Source organism: Ornithorhynchus anatinus, chromosome 12 (assembly GCF_004115215.2).
Source record: "Ornithorhynchus anatinus isolate Pmale09 chromosome 12, mOrnAna1.pri.v4, whole genome shotgun sequence".
NCBI lineage: Eukaryota > Metazoa > Chordata > Mammalia > Monotremata > Ornithorhynchidae > Ornithorhynchus > Ornithorhynchus anatinus.
In genome coordinates, this window is record NC_041739.1 from 15,028,390 (window position 1) to 15,048,193 (window position 19,804).

The 19,804-nt window shown below is 37.4% G+C and overlaps 1 protein-coding gene across 2 annotated transcripts in view; it reads left to right on the forward strand.

The window, feature by feature from the left end:
- FSTL5 (follistatin like 5) overlaps positions 1-19,804 on the forward strand; it is a 520,766-nt gene that overhangs the window by 261,966 nt on the left and 238,996 nt on the right. For both annotated transcript variants that reach the window (XM_029077167.2, XM_029077169.2), the window contains exon 6: positions 9,163-9,283. In XM_029077167.2, coding sequence (XP_028933000.1) covers positions 9,163-9,283 — 121 coding nt within the window. The remainder of the gene's footprint in view (positions 1-9,162; positions 9,284-19,804) is intronic.

The following is a 19,804-nucleotide window of genomic DNA, read 5'->3' on the forward strand; positions in this document are numbered from 1 at the left end:
GTGATCTCAGAAACAATGATTTTTATTTTTTTGACAGGAAAGGAAGAGCAACACAATAAGCTTATATTCAGGTGCTTCTTTGAAAAGTTTACTCTCAAATGTGCTCACAGTCTTCATTCCATGAAGCAAAGATAAGCACACATACAGGCGAGAAACAATATTAGCTGGTAAAATTGGTCTTCTTCCAAACCTCTCTATGCGGAGGTCCTGATAAGATTCTGAAGTTTGGCTATGTTTTTGAATTCAGCAAGAAATGAGTTTAAGATTATGCTGTGCAATGAGCTAAATCTTAGCTAAACAGGATCTACAATGCACCCAAATGGAAGGATGCATGTTTCTGTGTGAATAGCGAATGCATTATGATTAATGCTGTGAGAATGGACACAATTCCATTCAACTAGTGAAACAGCAAATTAAACTCATTTGAAAGAGTCTGGATTCAGTGGAGCCTGTGGATTTTAAATAAACTGACCGAATTGTGTTCTTTCTAAATAAAAAATCAGTCAATTCACATGTATTCATTATTTTGCATTTCTTCTACTTTTTTTGCCCATATTTCTGATGTGTTGTTGGTGCTGAGAGATTTAAATAAAATGATTGCATCTTTCATTATTATGGTTCATGTTGAAGACATACTTATTTTCCCTCCTGACTCCACTCCCCATACACTTGAGTTCACACCCCCTAAGTATTTAGTTACTCACTCCATCCGTACCCTTACAGCCTTTTTGTGCACACCTTACACTTCGTTTTCTTCTACCAGTAATTGATTTGAATGCTTTTCTTCCCCACTATATTTAAACCTCCTTGGTAGGGATCATTTCTACTTACTCTTTTGTGCTCTAACATCTGCTTAGTACAGTGCTCTACACAGAGTAAGTGCTCAATAAATGCTCTTGATTAACAGAGCTGTGGGTGGGTCTTCAGAGAACCACTATACATTGTTGTATACATTGTGTGCAGCTTCAATCAATTCCCTTCTCTACTTCTAGGCAAGATTTTCTTTTCTCCCTGTGAAGGGCAGTATTATGCCTTGTAAGAGAATAATAATAATGATCATGGTATTTGTTAAGCACTTCCTATGTGCCAAGGACTCTACTAAGTGTTGGAGTGGATACTTGATGATCAGGTACCACAAGGGACTCACAGTCTGAGTTGAAAGGAGAACAGGTATTGAATCCCCATTTTGCAGATGAGGGAACTGAGGCACAGAGAAGTTAGGGTCTTGCCAAGGTAGCACAACAAGCAAGTGGCAGAGCCTGAGTTAGAACCCAGTTCCTCTGATTCCCAAGCTCATCTCTTTCCACTAGGCAGCACTGCTTCTTATGCTGAGGACTAACATCTTGTTTTATTTAGCAAATATTGTGGCTTCTTTAGTTTTCCTGTTAATCCTAGAAAATGTCTAATTGAGGAGATTGAAAGGGTTTAGTCGACTTCAATATCCTACCCTCCTAGGGGTTAGCTAGCACACTTTGTGCCACCCAGGAGGGAAATGCGCTCAGTGAATGTTAAAAACAAGGTTTTTGCATGCCTTTGCTATAGCAAATTCCTGTCATTGTGTGTTAATGAATGCAGTAAGAAAAAACATTGATAATAGTTTTTCCTTTTGTGGGGATTTAGATAAATTTTTCAATGAACATAGAGCTTTGCTGAATTTCCAGCAGGGGGCAAGGCTGCTTGATGGAATTTTTAAAAAAATTGCCAAGATGAATGGAAACATGGGAAATGTCAAGCATAGGAAGTAATTTAATTGAAATAAAATCACAATAAATTGCCTCTTGGAAATAGCTTCCACATAATCCCAACTGTGGCCTATCCATATCTTTTGACACACGGTGTACTAATCATTATAATAGTTAAATGTTTGCATTTTCCTTTCATCACAAATTGGAAATCTGTGAAATATCTTCAATAAGATTTTATTTCTCTAATTGAATACACAGGCCAAATAGATGCATTATAAGCATATTTATGGATGGTAAACTGTATTATTTCAAAATTAAGAAAAGTATAGCCTGTGCTGTGCCACAATTTGCATATCATTTGAGAAATGTGTATGAATATATTTTTGAAATCATTTCTTTAGTGAGGAAAAGCCATTAATGAGATTCCCAAAGCTGTTTAATGGTGTGAAAAATAGTCATACGTTTATAATGCATAACTCATATGAAAATATTTAAGGTTAGGAGTTATACATATATTCATTCTTTAGTACACATTTTCATTATCATGTTTTGAACATATTGTTGCTTTACCCACATCTTTCTTTCTCTTAATTTTTCTGTGAGCTTATATTGGAAAATGAAGCACCATCATGAAAATAAGTTAAGGGAAAGAAAAAGATATGGAAGATGAATCACTATAAGTGATTTTTTTCCCCTAAACAAGAGCTTGGAATTGGTGAAATTTACAATACTTGATCTTGGGAATACAAGGTAGTTTTGAGCCTAATTTTGCTACACTGTTTTAATATTGCAAAGATTCACAAACATGATCTACTTCTAAATGCATTGAAATGATAATTACTGAAAAATTAACCGCCTTAATTTCACCTAATTTTTTCTAATAACTTAGCACTGAGATTGTTGGGAGCAGATATAAATTAATTTTACAGGCAATCAAGTTTGGTAAACAGGATTATTGTTTCAGACCCCTACTAATATCTAGCTAAACTCTCTCCCCTTCTTCCCTTCTCATCAAAGCATAAGCTAGTCCCTGAGAATCATTTAAAAACTTTGGAAATCCTTATTAACACTCCTGTCTAGTTGGTATACTTCTGTTTTGCTCTTCTAGATAAAGTATCAGAAATGAATGAATGGAATTTTCAAAATGCCTAACAGTAAGGTGTTGTGAACAGAGAAGTATCTACCAAACTCTGTGATATTGTACTCTGCTAAGTGCTTAGTACTGCACACAGTAAGTGCCCAGTAAAGACGATTGATTAAGGTAACCAGATTTATGATTGTTCAAGGTGGGGTACATTGCCAAAAAGAAGAGGGAAGGTAAAAGTCTGGACAGATAGGTGGAGGAGAAAGAAGAATGAGGAAGGATAGAGGAAGACAGGACTATCAGAGAAGGAAAGATGAGAGAGAATGAATAGAATGGAGAGAGTAGCCAATTCAGTCTGCCATGTCACCATTTACCACAAGTGCCAGCATGGTCACAGACATTGCCAACTCCCAGTTAGAAACAGCAGTAGCCTGCATCAGTGAGTCCAGTCATCCAAGTTACTGCTGGCCTTTTCTGAGTCAGTTTGGGGAGTTTCCAGTCAGAAAAGCCTTATTCCAAATTTGTCTGAAATTTTGAGTTCGGGTCCCTAGGAGATCCAAAGAACTATGAATGGTGGTATTCTCAGATTACCAATCTTTCCTGAAACACTTATGGCAGGCCCTCCTCCAGTGACAGTGTGGAGAGCTGCTAAGAATATTATCCCCAAAGACAAAATTAAGTCACTTGAATTGTGTATTCATATGAGGAAATGAAGCTCCCAACTGATATTAATCATTAAGCTCCTTGTGGGCAGGGGACTGTACCTATTTGTTGTTATATTGTACTCTCCCAAGTGCTTTGTACAGTGCTTTGCACACAGTAAGCACTTAATAAATATGATTGAATAAATGAGTGAATTGAGTGCTATGTGTAGAGCACTGTACTAAATACTTGGGAGAGTATAATACAACAGAATTGGAAGTCATGTTCTGTGCCCAAAATGATTAACTATCGAAGAAATAAAATATATAATAGAATATAATTAATATATATCATAAATTAATATTAAATCAATGACATTTAATAACTGCTTACTCTGTGCAGAGCATAGTACTCAGAGTTGGAAAAAATACACAGGGGGAAATAAAGGGTAGTAAGGCATTAAGCACCCTTGCATGTAGATAATGTTCATTTTCATGTGAGGCAATGACACAGGCTACTCACCAGAGTTGTTCTGGTAGGTGTCAAGATTTTGGGAACACTTAAGATCACACTAATATCACTTTTTGGGCCATGAAAATCAGGAAAGGAGATTAATGGTTTTAACTATTAGTCACCTAATGCAAGAGGTGTGTTCCTTCTTTTTTAAATGAGGTGACTTCATGAAATGAAACATTGTATTTCTTCAATAGTTAATATCAATAGTAATATAACACTACCAGAGAAAAAGATCCCTCTGCATAACTCTAAAATCCCCCTTGCTCTTGTAAATTGAAGGGTCAAGCTCGCTAATTCAGTGGGCCTACCTGGACCATATCCCTTAAGTAAGACACTCTTGGTGTTTTATTTGCATGGATATTGGTGCGTAGTTCAGGAAATACATAGATCTGACACTGAAATGGAATGAAAATGCTGACATTTTTTCTACATGCAGCATGGCCTACTGGATAGAGCACAGGTCTGGGAGTCAGAAGGACCTGGGTTCTAATCCTGACTTGGCCCCTTGTCTGCTTGTGACTTGGGCAAGTGCCTCTGTGGCTCAGTTACCTCATCTGTCAAATGGAAATTGAGACTGTGAGCTCCACATGAGATATGGACTGTGTCCAACCTGATAAGCTTGTTTCTACTCCATCAGTTAATACGGAGTAATTTGTAAGCACTTAACAAATACCATAAATAATAATAATAATAATTATTATTATGGTATTTGTTAAGCACTTGCTGTGTGCCAAACACTGTTCTAAGCACTGGGGTAGATACAAGGTAAGGAGGTTGTCCCATGTGGGACTCACATTCTTAATTCCCATTTTACAGATGAGGTAACTGAGGCACAAAGAAGTTAAGTGGTTTGCCCAAGGTCATACCTCAGTCAAGTGACAGAGCCAGGATTAGAACCTATGTCTTCTGACTCCCAAGCCCGGGCTCTTTCCAGTAACCCACGCTGCTTCTCAAAGTCCAGTCAACCTGGAAAATCAGCATGTCATCCATGGGCCAGACTGACACTGGGTTTCCAGTGAGGCTGCCATTTCTGGCAGCACCACACCATTGGCTACTGTAGTAGAGACCGCCTCCTCTCCATCATTGCTCGCCCCCAATCCTTGACCTGAATGGTGGAAACAAGACCAGCAGAAAGGTGATAAGGATCTATAAAACCTCAGATCTTCCAAAGATGGTCAAGTTTCAAGCAGCTTTTCTACAGAGACAATGCAGTGCTCCATTCCATAACAGATAACTGCAGATCAAACCCAGCAACCATTTTTAGTTACTAATGCCTGATCTACAGTCTACTAACCCACTTGAAAAATGCCTATATTTCATTTAAAATGAAATGATCCATTCCCTTAGGGTGATGAGCTTTAATAAGCAGATGTATTAAGAATATTGATTTAGTTCTCCACATGCAGAATCTACTTAATCTTAATAAACTGCTTCATATTAATAAAGGACTTCCTTACTGTGGGAGTAATATTTGTATTCCATAGGAAAATGATATATCAAACTGCTTGTTAATTTAAGACCCAGGTTTTGATTATATTTGCTAGATTTTAAAAATTGCCCCCTCTTCCACCGAATTGCTGAGTAAGAGAGTAAATAAAAGTAAATGATTAAACCTTAGCAACTAGTGAAAATATATATATAGCAGTTTCACAGCAGACCAGAGAAGTTCATTCCTGTTTTGCTATCCTTGAAAATGGTCAACTGGAAATGTTTTTGAAAATGAGGAATAGATTAGAACGGTTTCTATCTGAGCAAAAGACATTCTGTTATCTCAGGTGCTTATCTTACAAGTATTAGAAAGAATGTTGCAGGTGATGTCCATGATCATGGAAATTGCTAAGGAATTTTTTTTTTGTTGAAGCAGCATGGCTTAGTGGAAAGAGCCCAGGCTTGGGAGTCAGAGCTCATGGGTCCTAATTCCAGCTCTGCCACTTGTCTGCTGTGTGACCTTGGGCAAGTCACTTAACTTCTTTGTGCCTCAGTTACCTCATCTGTAAAATGGGGATTAAGACTGTGAGCTCCACGTGGGATAACCTGATTACCTTGTATTTATCCCAAGGGCTTAGAACAGTGCTTGGCACATAGTAAGCACTTAACAAATACCATCATTATTATTATTATGTTGAGTGTGGGCAGAAGAAGGAAAGCTTAGAGCTGACTTTGTGCATTTTATTTCTGTTTACCTACTGCTTTGCCTTCCCCAGAATGATAGAGAATAGCCAAAATTCTACCTCGTCCAGGGATCGCAGACATCATCATTGCCTAGAGATAATGTAATGAATCTTTAGTAGGGATGCCTAGCTCCAAGCTAGCTTGTCACATTTGGATAGCAAGGAGCTTTGGTAATATTGGGTTAGTATTTAATATTAGAATTGTCCTGAGCAGAATGAGGTGTAAAACAGCATTTTCTATTGAGCAATTCTTTATTAAAAATGTGTTTGACCCATTTAGATCTAGCAAGGCAGTATTATGAATATTATGGTTTTAGAAATTCAGACAAATCTAATATAGAATGTACTTATCAAGCACTTACTTTTGCCAAGCAATGTACTAAGCACCGGTCTGTTTACTCTACTTGTCCCTCAAATGTACCACATTTATTAGATTGTGCTACACTGTACCTTAAAAATATGTTTTTCCTGTCTGAATGTGCCATTCCAAATGTTCTGCAGTCATCCCTTTTCTTTGCTTGTCCCATTTAATAAAGTTGGGTTTTGTTAGACATTGCCTGGCTACTTGGCTGGTGAATTTACTTGGCTCTAGACCCACAGTATGGGTCATCATATCTGGTCATTTGATTAATATGGACTATAGGTAATGCTTATTAAGCAGTTGGTGGGCCTGGTCATACAGCCATACATTCTGCATTTAGAAGCATTGTGGCCTAGTGGAAAGAGCACGGGCCTGGGAGTTTAGAGGATCCAGGTCTGCCACTTGACTGTTGGGTGACTTGTGGCCAGTCACTTAACTTTGCGGTACCTCAGATTCCTCATCTGTAAAATGGGGATTAAATCCTACTCTCTCCAATTTAGAAAATATACTTTATGTACAGGATCCATGCCTGTCATGATTATCTTGAATCCACTCACTTAGTAGAGTGAGTGACAATATGATCATTATTATTATTGTTGGCAATTATGCAATATCCAGCTATCCAACAATATCAAATTGTTCTCCAGCTCAGGGCTCCACTGTCAATAATTCTGACAGTTAATTTCCTAAAGAATACAGATGATAGACTCTTTCACTATGAAGCTTGACCTAGTAATGGGGACTTTTAGGTTGAAAATCTGTGAAGAGGAATTGATAAAAATGCTAGTAATTTGTGCAGCAGCACTTGCATTCTTTCAGTCTGACCCATCTTTTTCCCATTACTGCAGCACGAGCAGTTGCTCCAGTTAGAAGCAGTGTGGCCTAGTAGATAAAGCACAGGCCTGTGAATCGGACAGACTTGGGTTCTACTCCAGACTCTGACACTTGTCTGCTGTATGACCTCAGACAAGTCGCTATACTTCTCTGTGCTTCAGTTCCCTTATCTGTAAAATGGGGATTAAGACTGTGAGCCCCAAGTGGGAAATGGATGGGGTCCAACCTGGTGAGTTTGTCTACCCCAGATACTTAGTACAACACCTAGCACATATTTAGCGCTTAACAAATACCATAAAAAATTTACAATAAAGGGGGCAGTGGTCACCATCTTGCAAAGTGCATGCAATACTTTTTCTTAAAAAAATACCCTTTATGGCCAAAGTAACTGCAACAACAGTATTGATGATGCTGATATTGTGCTGTATTATTTAAGTTCCTGTGGGCAGGGAATGTGTCCACCAATTCTGCTTTATTGTACTTTACCAAGGACTTAGTTCAGTGCTCTGCACATAGTAAGTGCTCAATAAATATGATTAATTGACTGATGGAACAGCAGGGAGTTGTCCCGGTGACACCGTAAGGCCTTCTGGTTCTTTGGTCAGAAACTTTCAACACTGATGGCAAAGTTCTAATAGACATTCCCTTCAGTGGAGTAAGGTGTAGATTGGATTTTGGGAGGGTGAGAGGTAGCTAAAGAGTATCCTAGCTTTCTTGATTCATTTTTCTACTTTATCTTTTCAAAAATGCTAGATTAGTGTATTGGTAAACAACAGAATTTGGTGGCAGCATTGTTCTGCTTTGCTGATGAAAATCTTTTGTTGTGTGTAGAATGTCCCTGAAGCAAGCAAGCACAAACCGTATTGCTCTTTCAGTTTTATCATCAACCCTCTACCAAGCTCTTTGTTATTGGCAGGTCAGCTTGGGTCAATAATAACAATAATAATAATAATTATAATTGTGATATTTGTTAGGTACTCTACTAAGTGCTGGGGTAGATACAAGATAATTAAGTTGGATACAATTTCTCTCGCATGTGTGACATAGTCTAATTTGGAAGAGAACAGGTTTTGAATCCCCCTTTTTACAGACAAGGAAACTGATACACACAGAAATTAAGTGGCTTGTCCAAGATCACAGAGGAGGCAAGTGAAGAAGTCAGGAATAGAACTGAGGTTCTCTGATTCACAGGCCTATGGTCCTTCCACTAGATCACGCTGCTAGATAAGACAGACATCAGTATGCAGCAGTTCTTGAATGCTTATCTTAAAGTTTTCTTATGATGCACAGTCATTTCCTAAAATGTACCACTGGGGTCTGAGATATCAGTGGAACTTTTAGAAATGTCTAATTCACTCACAGTGAGAAGTCTAGGCTCTGAATCTAGCTGGTATTATTTAATCAAGTACATTTTGTTGAGAGGGGAGAAAGGAAGAAGATATTTATTTATTTGAGGAAATCGTGCTATAAATGCCATGTTTCTGTCATAGTCAAGTAAATGTCTGAAGGCACTGTCTAACCTGTGATATTTTCATCTTTGCTGTTTGGCATAGAGTAAATTAAGAGAGTAGACTCTTGGTTATAACCCTAAATTAATTCTGCACTACCTCATATTAGTTTGGATGCTGAGGCTAATATTCGACAAACTTTTATATAAAGTCAATGTCACACTCCTAAAGGTATTAACTTTTTTTAATCCTGCAATAAATATCTATAAAGAAACTGGAAATCCCTGACTTTACATAGTTCCAGTTCATTGTTCCCCGGCAGCTTTAAAGTGATATATTAAGTGATTATTAGAAACAATTAATTATACCGCAGAACTCTAAAGGCTCAAATGTAATTTCATGGATATAATTTTCTTGTCAGGTAATAAAACAGGATGAGCTTGGGAAGGATCTGTCTGACTGTACTCTGTTCGATCTACTGAAATACGATGATTTTAATTCTGACAAGCACCTAGCTCTGGAAGAATTCTATAGAGCATTTCGTAAGTACAAGTCTTAGTCTATGCTTTCTCTCGATTTTCTTGTCCTGTCTCCATAACACTTTATTCTTAGAATTGTCACTAAGTCCATGCTGGCTCATTTTAGTAAAGGAGCTGACTCAGGAGTAATTTAGTGCACATTCTCTAGGGTACATCAGTGAGAGTAAAAGAAATTAAGGTTAAATAATCAGTTTTTGATACTATATCTTTGTTCCTGAGTTTAGCCCAAGGCATGATTTCTTGCTCTTCTTTGGGGAGATTATTTTGCAATAATAAGAGGTTCTTGTTTGGCTGTTGTGAAACACAATTTGAAAGACAGAGCTTACTGCTTTATTACCCATAACTTCCTCAGCCTTTATTTTTTAAGGATGTGTATTAGATTATGTGGGAAAGCTTGTAAATGTTTGAAGAGAAGCAATGTCACTGTGGACAGTCTTCACTATCACTAACTGTAATGAAGGTAAATTATTTCTACACCTTCAAAAGTACCCACCTTTACATTTTAATCTACCATTGCAAACAATACTTCACAGAAATGATCACTTATGGCCTTCTACAACTATAAAAGAAGAAACTTTGGACAAGGCTAAATAGTGGATAAATGATCATTATTTCATTCTTTTGTGTGTGCTCCATTATAGAACATGGGAACCCAATAAAACATACTCACTAGTATCTATGTGGAATTGTGGAATTGTTTGATATACAATTGTGTGTGAAAATAAAATCTATTTTCCATCAAAATTTATCATTAAAGGATAATATTCACATTTTTTGACACTTTTGGCTTTAAAGTGAGAAAGTGCTGTTTAAAAATGTATTGTTTGATTCATTAGGGTTTACAAATGTTTTAGCATTGTAATAACCAAACAGAATCTGACTAAATCTCTGGTTTTGATGCAAGATATTACTCTTTAACTTTGAGGACTATCAAAACTGCTAAAAGGAGAATAGAACTCTTCCACACCCTTCAAAATATGACCTTATCATCTCAAAGCTCATTGGCAGAAGCTTTATATCATGTCCAGTGTCTTGTGTCATTTTGATATTTATAATTCTGTATCCCCTCTCAGGAGTCATTATTCACTCACCTTCTCCACTGCCTCTAGTGCCGAATGCTTCCACATAGCTTGGCCATCAATTACCACCACTTCTTTTAAACCTGTCTTTTCTCCTTTAGGGGCTTTGTCATCAAATCCCTTTTGTCTTCCCACACTGCATCCAGTGAACTACTTTAAAGCCTTGGTTTATCCCTTCCCAACTTAGTCTTTGTTTCTTGTTTGCAGGTTACCTTTTTTCCCTCTCTTTTCATCTCTCTACCACTGCCAGTTTTATCCCACAAGTCTCACTGGATTGTGATTCTACTTTTAGCTCTGTTCTAAATTTCACTAGCAAAGTTCACTAGCATTGTCTTCTCTTAGCCAGGGTACAGCAGTATTCTTTGTAAAGGAAAGACCACCTGATCAACTGTGATCTTATCCTGCATCAATCAATCAGCCATATCTATGGAGCACTTTCTGTGTGCAGAGCAATATTTTAAGCATTTGGGAGAGGTCATTATGCTACAGTTGATAGACACATTCCCTTCCCCCATTGAGCTTTCAGTCTACAAGGGGATACACACATTAATATAAATGAATAAATTATATATGTGTACATAAGTCATGTGGACTGAGGAAGGGTTGATAAAGGGTGAAAATCCAAGTACAAGAAGATGTAGAAGGGAGCGAGAGAAGAGGAGTTTAGGGCTTTGAAGGTGGGGAAAATGATCATCTGTCAGATATGAAGAGCGGAGGTGTTCAGGCCAGAGGGAGGATGTGGACATGAGGTTGGCGATGAGACAGACAAGGTAATGGTACAGTGAGTAGGTTGGCATGAGAGGAGCTAAGTGTGCGGGCTGGGTTGTAGTAAAAATCAAGAAAGAAAGGTAGGAAAGGGCAAGGTGATTGAGTGCTTTAAAGCTAACAGTAATAAGTTTCTGTTTAATATAGAATTGGATTGGCAGCCACTGGAGGTTCTTGAGAACGTGGACTAAATGTTTTTGTAGAGAAATGATATGAGTAGCAGAGTGAAGTGTTGACTGGAGTGGGGAGAGACAAAAGGCAGGGAGTTCAGCAAAGAGGTTGATGCAGTAATCAACTCAGGGTGGGAGAAGAGCTTGGATTATTGAGGTAGCAGTCTGAATGGAGAGGAAAGGGCAGAGTTGATGATGATATAGAGGTTTGAACCAACAGGAATTTGTGACAGATTGAACATGTGGGTTGAATGAGAGAGATAAATTGAGAATTAACCTTGGCCAAGGTTATGGGCTTGTGAGTCAGGGATGAGCTGGTGCTGTCAACAGTGACAGGAAAGTCAGGAGGAGGACACAGTTTGGGTGGGAAGATAGGGGTTCATCTTTGGGCATATTAAATTTGAGGTGCTGGTGGGTCATCCCAGTTGAGCTGTCCTGAAGACAGAAGGAAATGTGAAACTGCAGAGAGGAAGAGAGATCAGTGCTGGAGATGTAGATTTGGGAACCATTGGCATAGAGATGGATGGCATGAAGACATGGGCATGTCGACACCTGTGCATGAAGGCTCATGAAGACATGTCCATGAAGATATCGACCCGTCTCTCAAGAGGCTCACATTCTATGAACAACTGATAGACTTTTGACTTCTCTCCAATTTCTTATCCTCATCTTATATCATCTTCTCCTCTTATTCAGTATACTCACTGTACTTCGTCTTTAATCAATTTTCACGTATTGACTAATTTGACTTCTTTCTTCCTTCTACTCCTAACTGATTTGGGGGGAAGAAGGGGTTGATTTTTTTTTTCTTCTGCACTTGACGTCTTGAGGAAGAAACAAGGAAATAAGCGGGGCCTTTAGGGGTTCCACTAGATCAGGCCCCTTGGAAGGTCAGGCAGGGTGAGTCTTCAGTAGCCTAGTAACAGCATTCCCCCAGGAGTCCAGAAGAGCCAAAGTAGTTGGAAGACATTGCCCTTCCCCCCATTTCCCATCCCAATTCCCTTCAGTTATGTGCTTGTATTGGGATCAAAGTTCTTGAAGCCAGTGATCCAGGTGGCAGGAACAATTATAAGAGACTTCGATTCATCTGTTTTATTACCACCCATTTGATCAAATCCATGTCCCCAGTGACAAACCCAAAGAGAGTCTTTGCACCTTATCTTTTTGACTTCCTACAGCCTTTGAGATTGTAGACTGTGTTTCTCCTTCCTGGATTGATTACCTCTCTATATCTAACTGCCTTTCAGTACTCTATTTAAAGATCCCTAATCATCTTTCACAAACTGACTTCTTGTCTCTCTTATTATCCTATTTCCCTTTCTTAAAGCTAATTTTGTTCTGATGCAAGTGAGAGGTTATTCATTTTGTATGAATCTTATTAGGGACTGGTAAATGATTCTAAGCCTCTTATACCCAATTCTGAAATTGTGTCACCATTCTCTCAGTGTCTAAATTACTTCTCCAGATTGAATTGAATGCTCAGTGAGATATTTAGTCTTTAAATCACCAAGAGTATTGCCAAAAGCAATGTTTTGAGGGTCTCAAAGTGTTTAAGATCCTCTCTAGCTCAGAAAGATTGAGTTCAACCCAATTCCCAGGGGATATGCACTTTGGAAGAAGTAAGGGCTCTTTTAGGTTACCAAGCACCATTTATTGCATCAATACCTATATCACACATACACTGAACAGTCTCTTAGTAGTTTGAAATTATTCATGCTCTTCTCAAACTAATTTACTACCAGGAAGTAAGTTTGGGAACAGTGAACACAGAATTCCAGCTGAACAATCAGAACAGATTGCTCTCTTTGTTATAGCCTGTATGTTTACTGAAATACAGACAGAGAGAATGGTAGTACAGATTCATATGTACATTGAATTCAAATTGACATTCTGACCTGGTTTCAAATTTAAGATCTTTTTTATCTTAATATGCAGAGATACCTGACTCCTTTACTTTATTTAGCATTTTGAAAGGGTTATCCAATTAAAATTAGTATGTGTGCAATGATAGGAACAAAGATGTCTTACCTTTAGGATTAATTATTGTTTCATTTGCATTTATAATGAGAAGTGTTTTAAGTAGATCAGATAATTAGAGACATAGCTGTCATCTGAAGATTCCAAGTTCATAGCTAAGTTACAACAGTGACTTGTACCAAGAAATTTTGATAAGTACCCCTTCAGACAATTTAGGAGTATTTCTTTCATAAATTAAGTGAAAATGGTTTATATACTAGTGGTGAGTAAATGTAAGCAAGTCCAAGAAGAATGGTTTCATAATTAGAAAAATGTAACTCTACCATCATTCATCTTTTCATGCTGCCAGTAATAGCTCCACCAAAATTCAGAATATCCTGATATGCTTAGGCAGTTGTCCTTATATGCAGAGTTTCATTTCTTTTTTGAATGTGAATACTTCAAATAGGTGCTTGATTAACTATATTGCCATATTATCGTCACCTCCTCTTTCCAATAGAAAATTTGAATCTTTCTGAATTTTATTGAACTGACATACATTTCATACTTTGTTTCTGGCCTTAGAAGGAAATATTTCTTGAGGTGTATGGCTCATCAAACATTGATGGATGTTAAGTGGGGAAGGTGGTGTGTAGGTGTTTGTTCCAAATGTACTTGTTGCTGGTGGTAGAATCAGTGACTGAGGAAAGGCAATCAAAATAAAGTGTGAAGAGTGCAAGCCATTTTTATTTGACAGCTCAGGAAAGCAACTGAATAATGATCTGTGACAAGATCAGTAAATAATAATGTTTTCTAGAATGCTGCTGTTTCCACCTCTCATGGGAAAAACGATGCAATGTATTGGGACATAATTTGATGTTGCTAAAGAAGGAAGTGTAAATTGGTTTACTGCCCTGATAAATAATATTTTCTTCCTCAGAAGTATGATGTTCCATTACTGAGTCTCTGAAAAGAAGTTGGTAATTTCACACTGCCAAGTCACAAAAAGCTAGAATATTTATATGCAGATGTGTGTGTATCTACAGATACTTTTCTCTGTCTCATTATCATGCAATCAGACCTCTAAAATATGACCCAATGTGAGAGAGATAACCATGAACAGTGCCATAATTAACTACTTGATATTATTAGGGTATCCACCAATAATTAATGAAATTATTTTTTGTGAATACAATAGCTTTAATCAGTAATGTAATGATTTCATTGTTAGGTCATGGTATCAATCATCCACTCTGTGAGAGTTCTGCTCTATTTAATTCAGAGCCATTAATAGGCTTTAAGGAATTGAATAGGCTTAAGGAATTTAAGGAATTGTACTCATTTTCTGGATGCTTTTTGGGAATCGCAAATTAATATTAGCCTCCTCTCTAACCAGATGTATTTCATGACTACACTTAGCTCTCTCTTAATATAGGTAAATATAATGCTATTCTAGGCTGCACTGTGACTGGCAGCTACATAAAAACAGTTTGCTCCCTTCAAAAAATGAATTAATGAAGCACAAAGGTGGGCTAAGATATAATTGTCACTGAGCAACTAGCTAGATGTATGTGAGGTAGCAAAAAAGGATGTTTATCTCAATGCTACAAAATACTTCTAGTCAAACAATGGTAGTTATTGAGCACTTACTAGTGCATAGTGCTTGATGTCAGCAATGAATGTGCAATGTATCTTCAGGTTTTAGTAACCCAGGCTTATTCCTGTACATATGAAGATATAGCGGTCATAAATAACCATATTGGTGAATCGCAAACTATTGAGGCTCATGTGGGAATTGAAGGCTACTATAAAATCCCTAAGGGAATGTTCAGTGACTTTATCAGACATTTTTAAATTGGACACAGGTCATCAGAAGAAAATAGATTTATTAAATAAATGTTAAACTATAGACAGACTATACATTGGGTTGGATGGCAGGGAACATCTCTACCAACTCTATTCTATTATACTCTCCCAACTGCTTAATACCATTATCTGCACACAGTAAGTGCTTGTTAAATATGAATGATTGAACACCATGCAAATACATACAACATATGCAATAGATAATAGTTCTACAGATTGAATATCACAAAAAAGTGAAAACATCACAGAATAGAGAGAAGCCATGTATCTGTATGTACATGATTATCCATGTTAGTTACCCTTTCATTGGGTTGTTCACCTTAGGCTCAATTCAGATCCTAGCTGATACAGAAAACTGGTTAGAAACAATCCCATCAAAATACAATTATGAAGACAAAAATTTCCCAGACCACTTAAAGAGTCTCCAAAGCAAAGACTCTGGTTTAGCCTTTTTGAATCTGCCCTAATTCCTGTTCCTAATTGTCAAAGGAACCTTCCCCAAACATTTTGCTGATTATTTTTCCCAGAAAGAAATTGTGCCTGTGTAACTACATGAAATCTCAACTTCTTTGCCCATCTGAGGTTTTTCAGATAGGCCATGTGTTTAAAGAATGCCAGCAACTCCTGTCCCTAAGAGACAGAATTGTTCTTGAATATAAAGGCACCACTGATAAAAAACAAGCAAACAAAACTTTAATTAGAAATCTGAAAAAAGTCCATTGGTTCCTTTTACAAAATACAGAACCAGGTTTTACCTTCCAACCTACATCTACCATGCTAAATTCACTGAAGGTTATTTAGGAGAGGTTAGGGAAGGTTAGATAGTTGGACTGATGTGATAGTGCTGGCAAATGCCAGTGATTCTGCCATCAAAATTGTCAATGATGCTCCTTTTTCCTTGAATATTTTGATGGGGATTGAGGAACTATATCAGGCAAGAGTGAAGCAGCTGCATGCAAGCTTCCACCATGTAGCTTCTAATTTCTTCTTTGAAAGTGATGTAAGGATGCTTTGAAAGAAAAAAAAATGAAGACATTGGTGAGAGGTTGCATTTATGCAAACAGTTCTGAAGTGCTTTGCAGTGACTGGTGCAAAATTATTCAAATGTATTTGAGTGCTTAATATGTAGAGAGCATTGTACTATTGTATTGTGAGAATACAATACAGTAAGGTTGGTATACATGTTCTCTGCCCACAAGGAGCTGAAAGTCTAAAAGGGAGACAGATATTAGAAAAAATATGCATATATCCATAAGTGTTGTGGGTCTGAGGGAAGAGTAAATATCATAAAGTACCAACATAAGCTTCCATGAAATTACATATTGTTTGAGGTCTAAAAAACATAAATATGACCAAATATTTTCATAAGTAATCTACAGAAGAAGGCTAAAACCAGATTCTAACAGACAGTGGGCAGGTCTTTGAGGAGATCAGCGGAGAATGTAGGACCTATGTAGAATCAAATACTTGATAGTGAAGAAATTTTAAGACCTAGAAAGGACCTATTGAGCACATATACAATTAGACTGTGAGCCCGTCATTGGGCAGGGATTGTCTCTCTCTGTTGCCAAATTTTCCATTCCAAGCACTTAGTACAGTGATCTGCACATAGTAAGCGCTCAATAAATGCGATTGAATGAATGAATGAATGACAAGAAGACTTAAGCCTGTCTCAAATACAAAAAGTGAATGTTTTTATGGCATTTGTTAAGTCCTTACTATGTGCCAGGCACCATTCTAAGCACCACAAGATAATCAGGTTGGACACAGTCCCTGACCCACAAAAGAGCTCACAGTCTTAATCCCCATTTCAGAGGTGAGGTGGCTGAGACACTGAGAAGTTGTGTGACTTTGCCCACAGCTACACTGCTTTTAATCAATGGCTTCCACAGGCATTGGAAATGGCAGAAGAGTATCATAAAAAATGAGGTCAACCTACCAAGATTTAAACAATGTTTAATGTAGCAAAACTGCTGGGCAAGATATTGATGGAAAATTGAGTACAGTGACTATGAGCAGGCCAGGCACAATGAACAGGTCTTTGGTAAATGCGACCTCAAACAGTGCATTGTGGCTTCAAACTCCTTGGAATTCCTAGCGGCCATATGACCAACCTGGCCTGCAGCAATCAAGAATGGCGAATCAGTCTGCATCAAAAACAGCATGAGATGCTTCCAAGTGTCAGTTGCTGACACAAGTCAAACCAAAGGAATCACTAATGAAGTACTATAGATCACACATTGCTCTTCTCAAGGACATTCTTACACATGGATAAGTGATTTCCCTCAGGAGTGCTATTTTCAGAGATGAAGAAGAATATTACATCGCCACAATCACTTTATTAAAATACTGTTTAGGAGTCAGATTTTTCTAAAGCTTAAGCTGATTTCTGGTGATACATGGGCACTTTAAAAGCTTTATTAAGACTGCTTCAGAGAGTGCCTTTGGATTTGCTAAGAGTAAATCCAAAATGTTATTTTTATTCTATTTGGATTTCCAAGTTAAGAATAAAAAAGATTTTCCTATAAACAAACTTAGGAGTATTATAACTTTTAGTTTTTTTCCATTTCCACAATCCTATTTTCACTTACTGCAGACTCTTTTAGCTTTCTCTAAATAAAAATCTTACCATCAAGATGCAGAGGCATTTTTTTCATTCCAAATTTACAGCAGGTAATTGTAATAGAAACCTAACCAGGGATTGCAGTCTTTAACATATGTGGATATATACTTGAGAGTGACTTATAGCTGTTTTGAGTAGATAGACGCAAATGACAATATGTTGAATTGATGCAATTTAACAATTGTTATTTATTTTCAGTTACTCTTTACTCTGTGCTATCAGTTTGTGGCTGAAATTGCTTGCTTAGACATTTCAAGTTAATTGGTAAATGCTAATGAAGAGATGTTGAGTGATTTGGGGGTTGGGGAGGGAGGCAGATATGATGAGAATCAACAGATGCCACTTCTCTCAGTTTAAATACTGTATTTAATGTTGCTAAGGCTGAAGTTTTGCTCTAATTGTCTGGAGCAGAGCCATATGTGAGGAAACTATTTCCTGCTTGTCTCACTGCTTGAGTTACAAATTGTAAATTTCATTACCTCTAAGAGTAACTCTTGAAACTTCTTGTAATTAAGAGTTTTTTTATATATAGAATAAACCCTAATGTAGTCTGCGTGTACACTGAAGTTTAATTTATCCACCTCCTGGCCACTTTTTTCTAGAGTGGTAGATGTTACTGGAGCTCATTTTCAAATATTTCTTTGAATTCAGTTTTATCTATAAATCCTAGAAAGAGATGTATAAAATACATTTCTTTTTTTACTAAAAAAAATAATTAGGTTTAAAGTATTTTTAATAGTTTGATTGAGAGCTTTATTGATACTAGAACTTATGGATTCATTTTTCTATCTGCTACAATAGATATTCAGTAGTCTAATGTCTTGGGATATTTAAAAGCATAAAACACAATCTATGGCATTGTAACAGTGAGTGAAGCATTTTTAAGAAAATGTGTTACTCTTGAAATCACTTCAGGATTCATGACTCTGTATTTAAGCAATCATATTTACTGAGTGCTTACTGTGTGCAGAGCACTGTACTAAGTACTTGGGAGAGTTGATAGACATTTTCCTGCCCAGTAGAATCAATTCATACATCTAATTGTGATATTTTACAGTATCCCTTTTTTTCATTTCAATTGTTAATATTATAATAGTGTTTATTCTGCCTTATAATGTTAGTATTAGGACACAGAGAAGCAGCGTGGCGCAGTGGAAAGAGCATGGGCTTTGGAGTCAGGGCTCATGAGTTCGAATCCCAGCTCTGCCACCTGTCAGCTGTGTGACTGTGGGCAAGTCACTTAACTTCTCTGTGCCTCAGTTCCCTCATCTGTAAAATGGGGATGAAGACTGTGAGCCCCACGTGGGACGACCTGATTCCCCTGTGTTTACCCCAGCGCTTAGAACAGTGCTCTGCAAATAGTAAGCGCTTAACAAATACCAACATTATTATTATTATTACTTGTTAAGCATCCTGGCTTATTGAAAAGTGCACAGGACTGGGAATCAGAATACCTGAGTTTGCATTTGGCTACTTGTCCAAAGACTGCATAATTTCCAGTCTATCATCATCTTTGACATGTATACCCCTACCGTATGAGCTTAAATGCTCACCAAATACCATTTTTTGATTGATTGATTAAAATACCAAAGAAGTATATAATACAATTCCATTCCTAAAGGAGGTGAAGGCCATCAGAAAAATTAACAAAATGTAATTTTTAAAATTATGAGAACACTGATCAAAATAGCAGCAAGCCCTAGTCTATAAATAATAAATAAGCAGAGAGACCATATGACCATCTGCGATCATTGAAGTGGTTATGGAAGTGAGTGAGCCAGAATTGTGGGATATTATGTATGCATTAGATGGTTAATAAAATTGGTGTTAAATTGAGGCATGGTGTGGTTTTATGAACTGATCATGCAGGCATTTCAGGAGGATGTAATAAGCAATGGATCAGAGGTCGGAGAAACTTGTTTTCAGAATCCCCTTCCACCTCTGCCCCCATTCCTTCTTATATAAACACCTGCAGCCTCTCTTTTTACTTCCCTGATCATCACTTTCAGTGGCTTACTCTCTGGTTCCTTCCTCTCTCCCTTCAAACACATCCGCATCTGTCCGT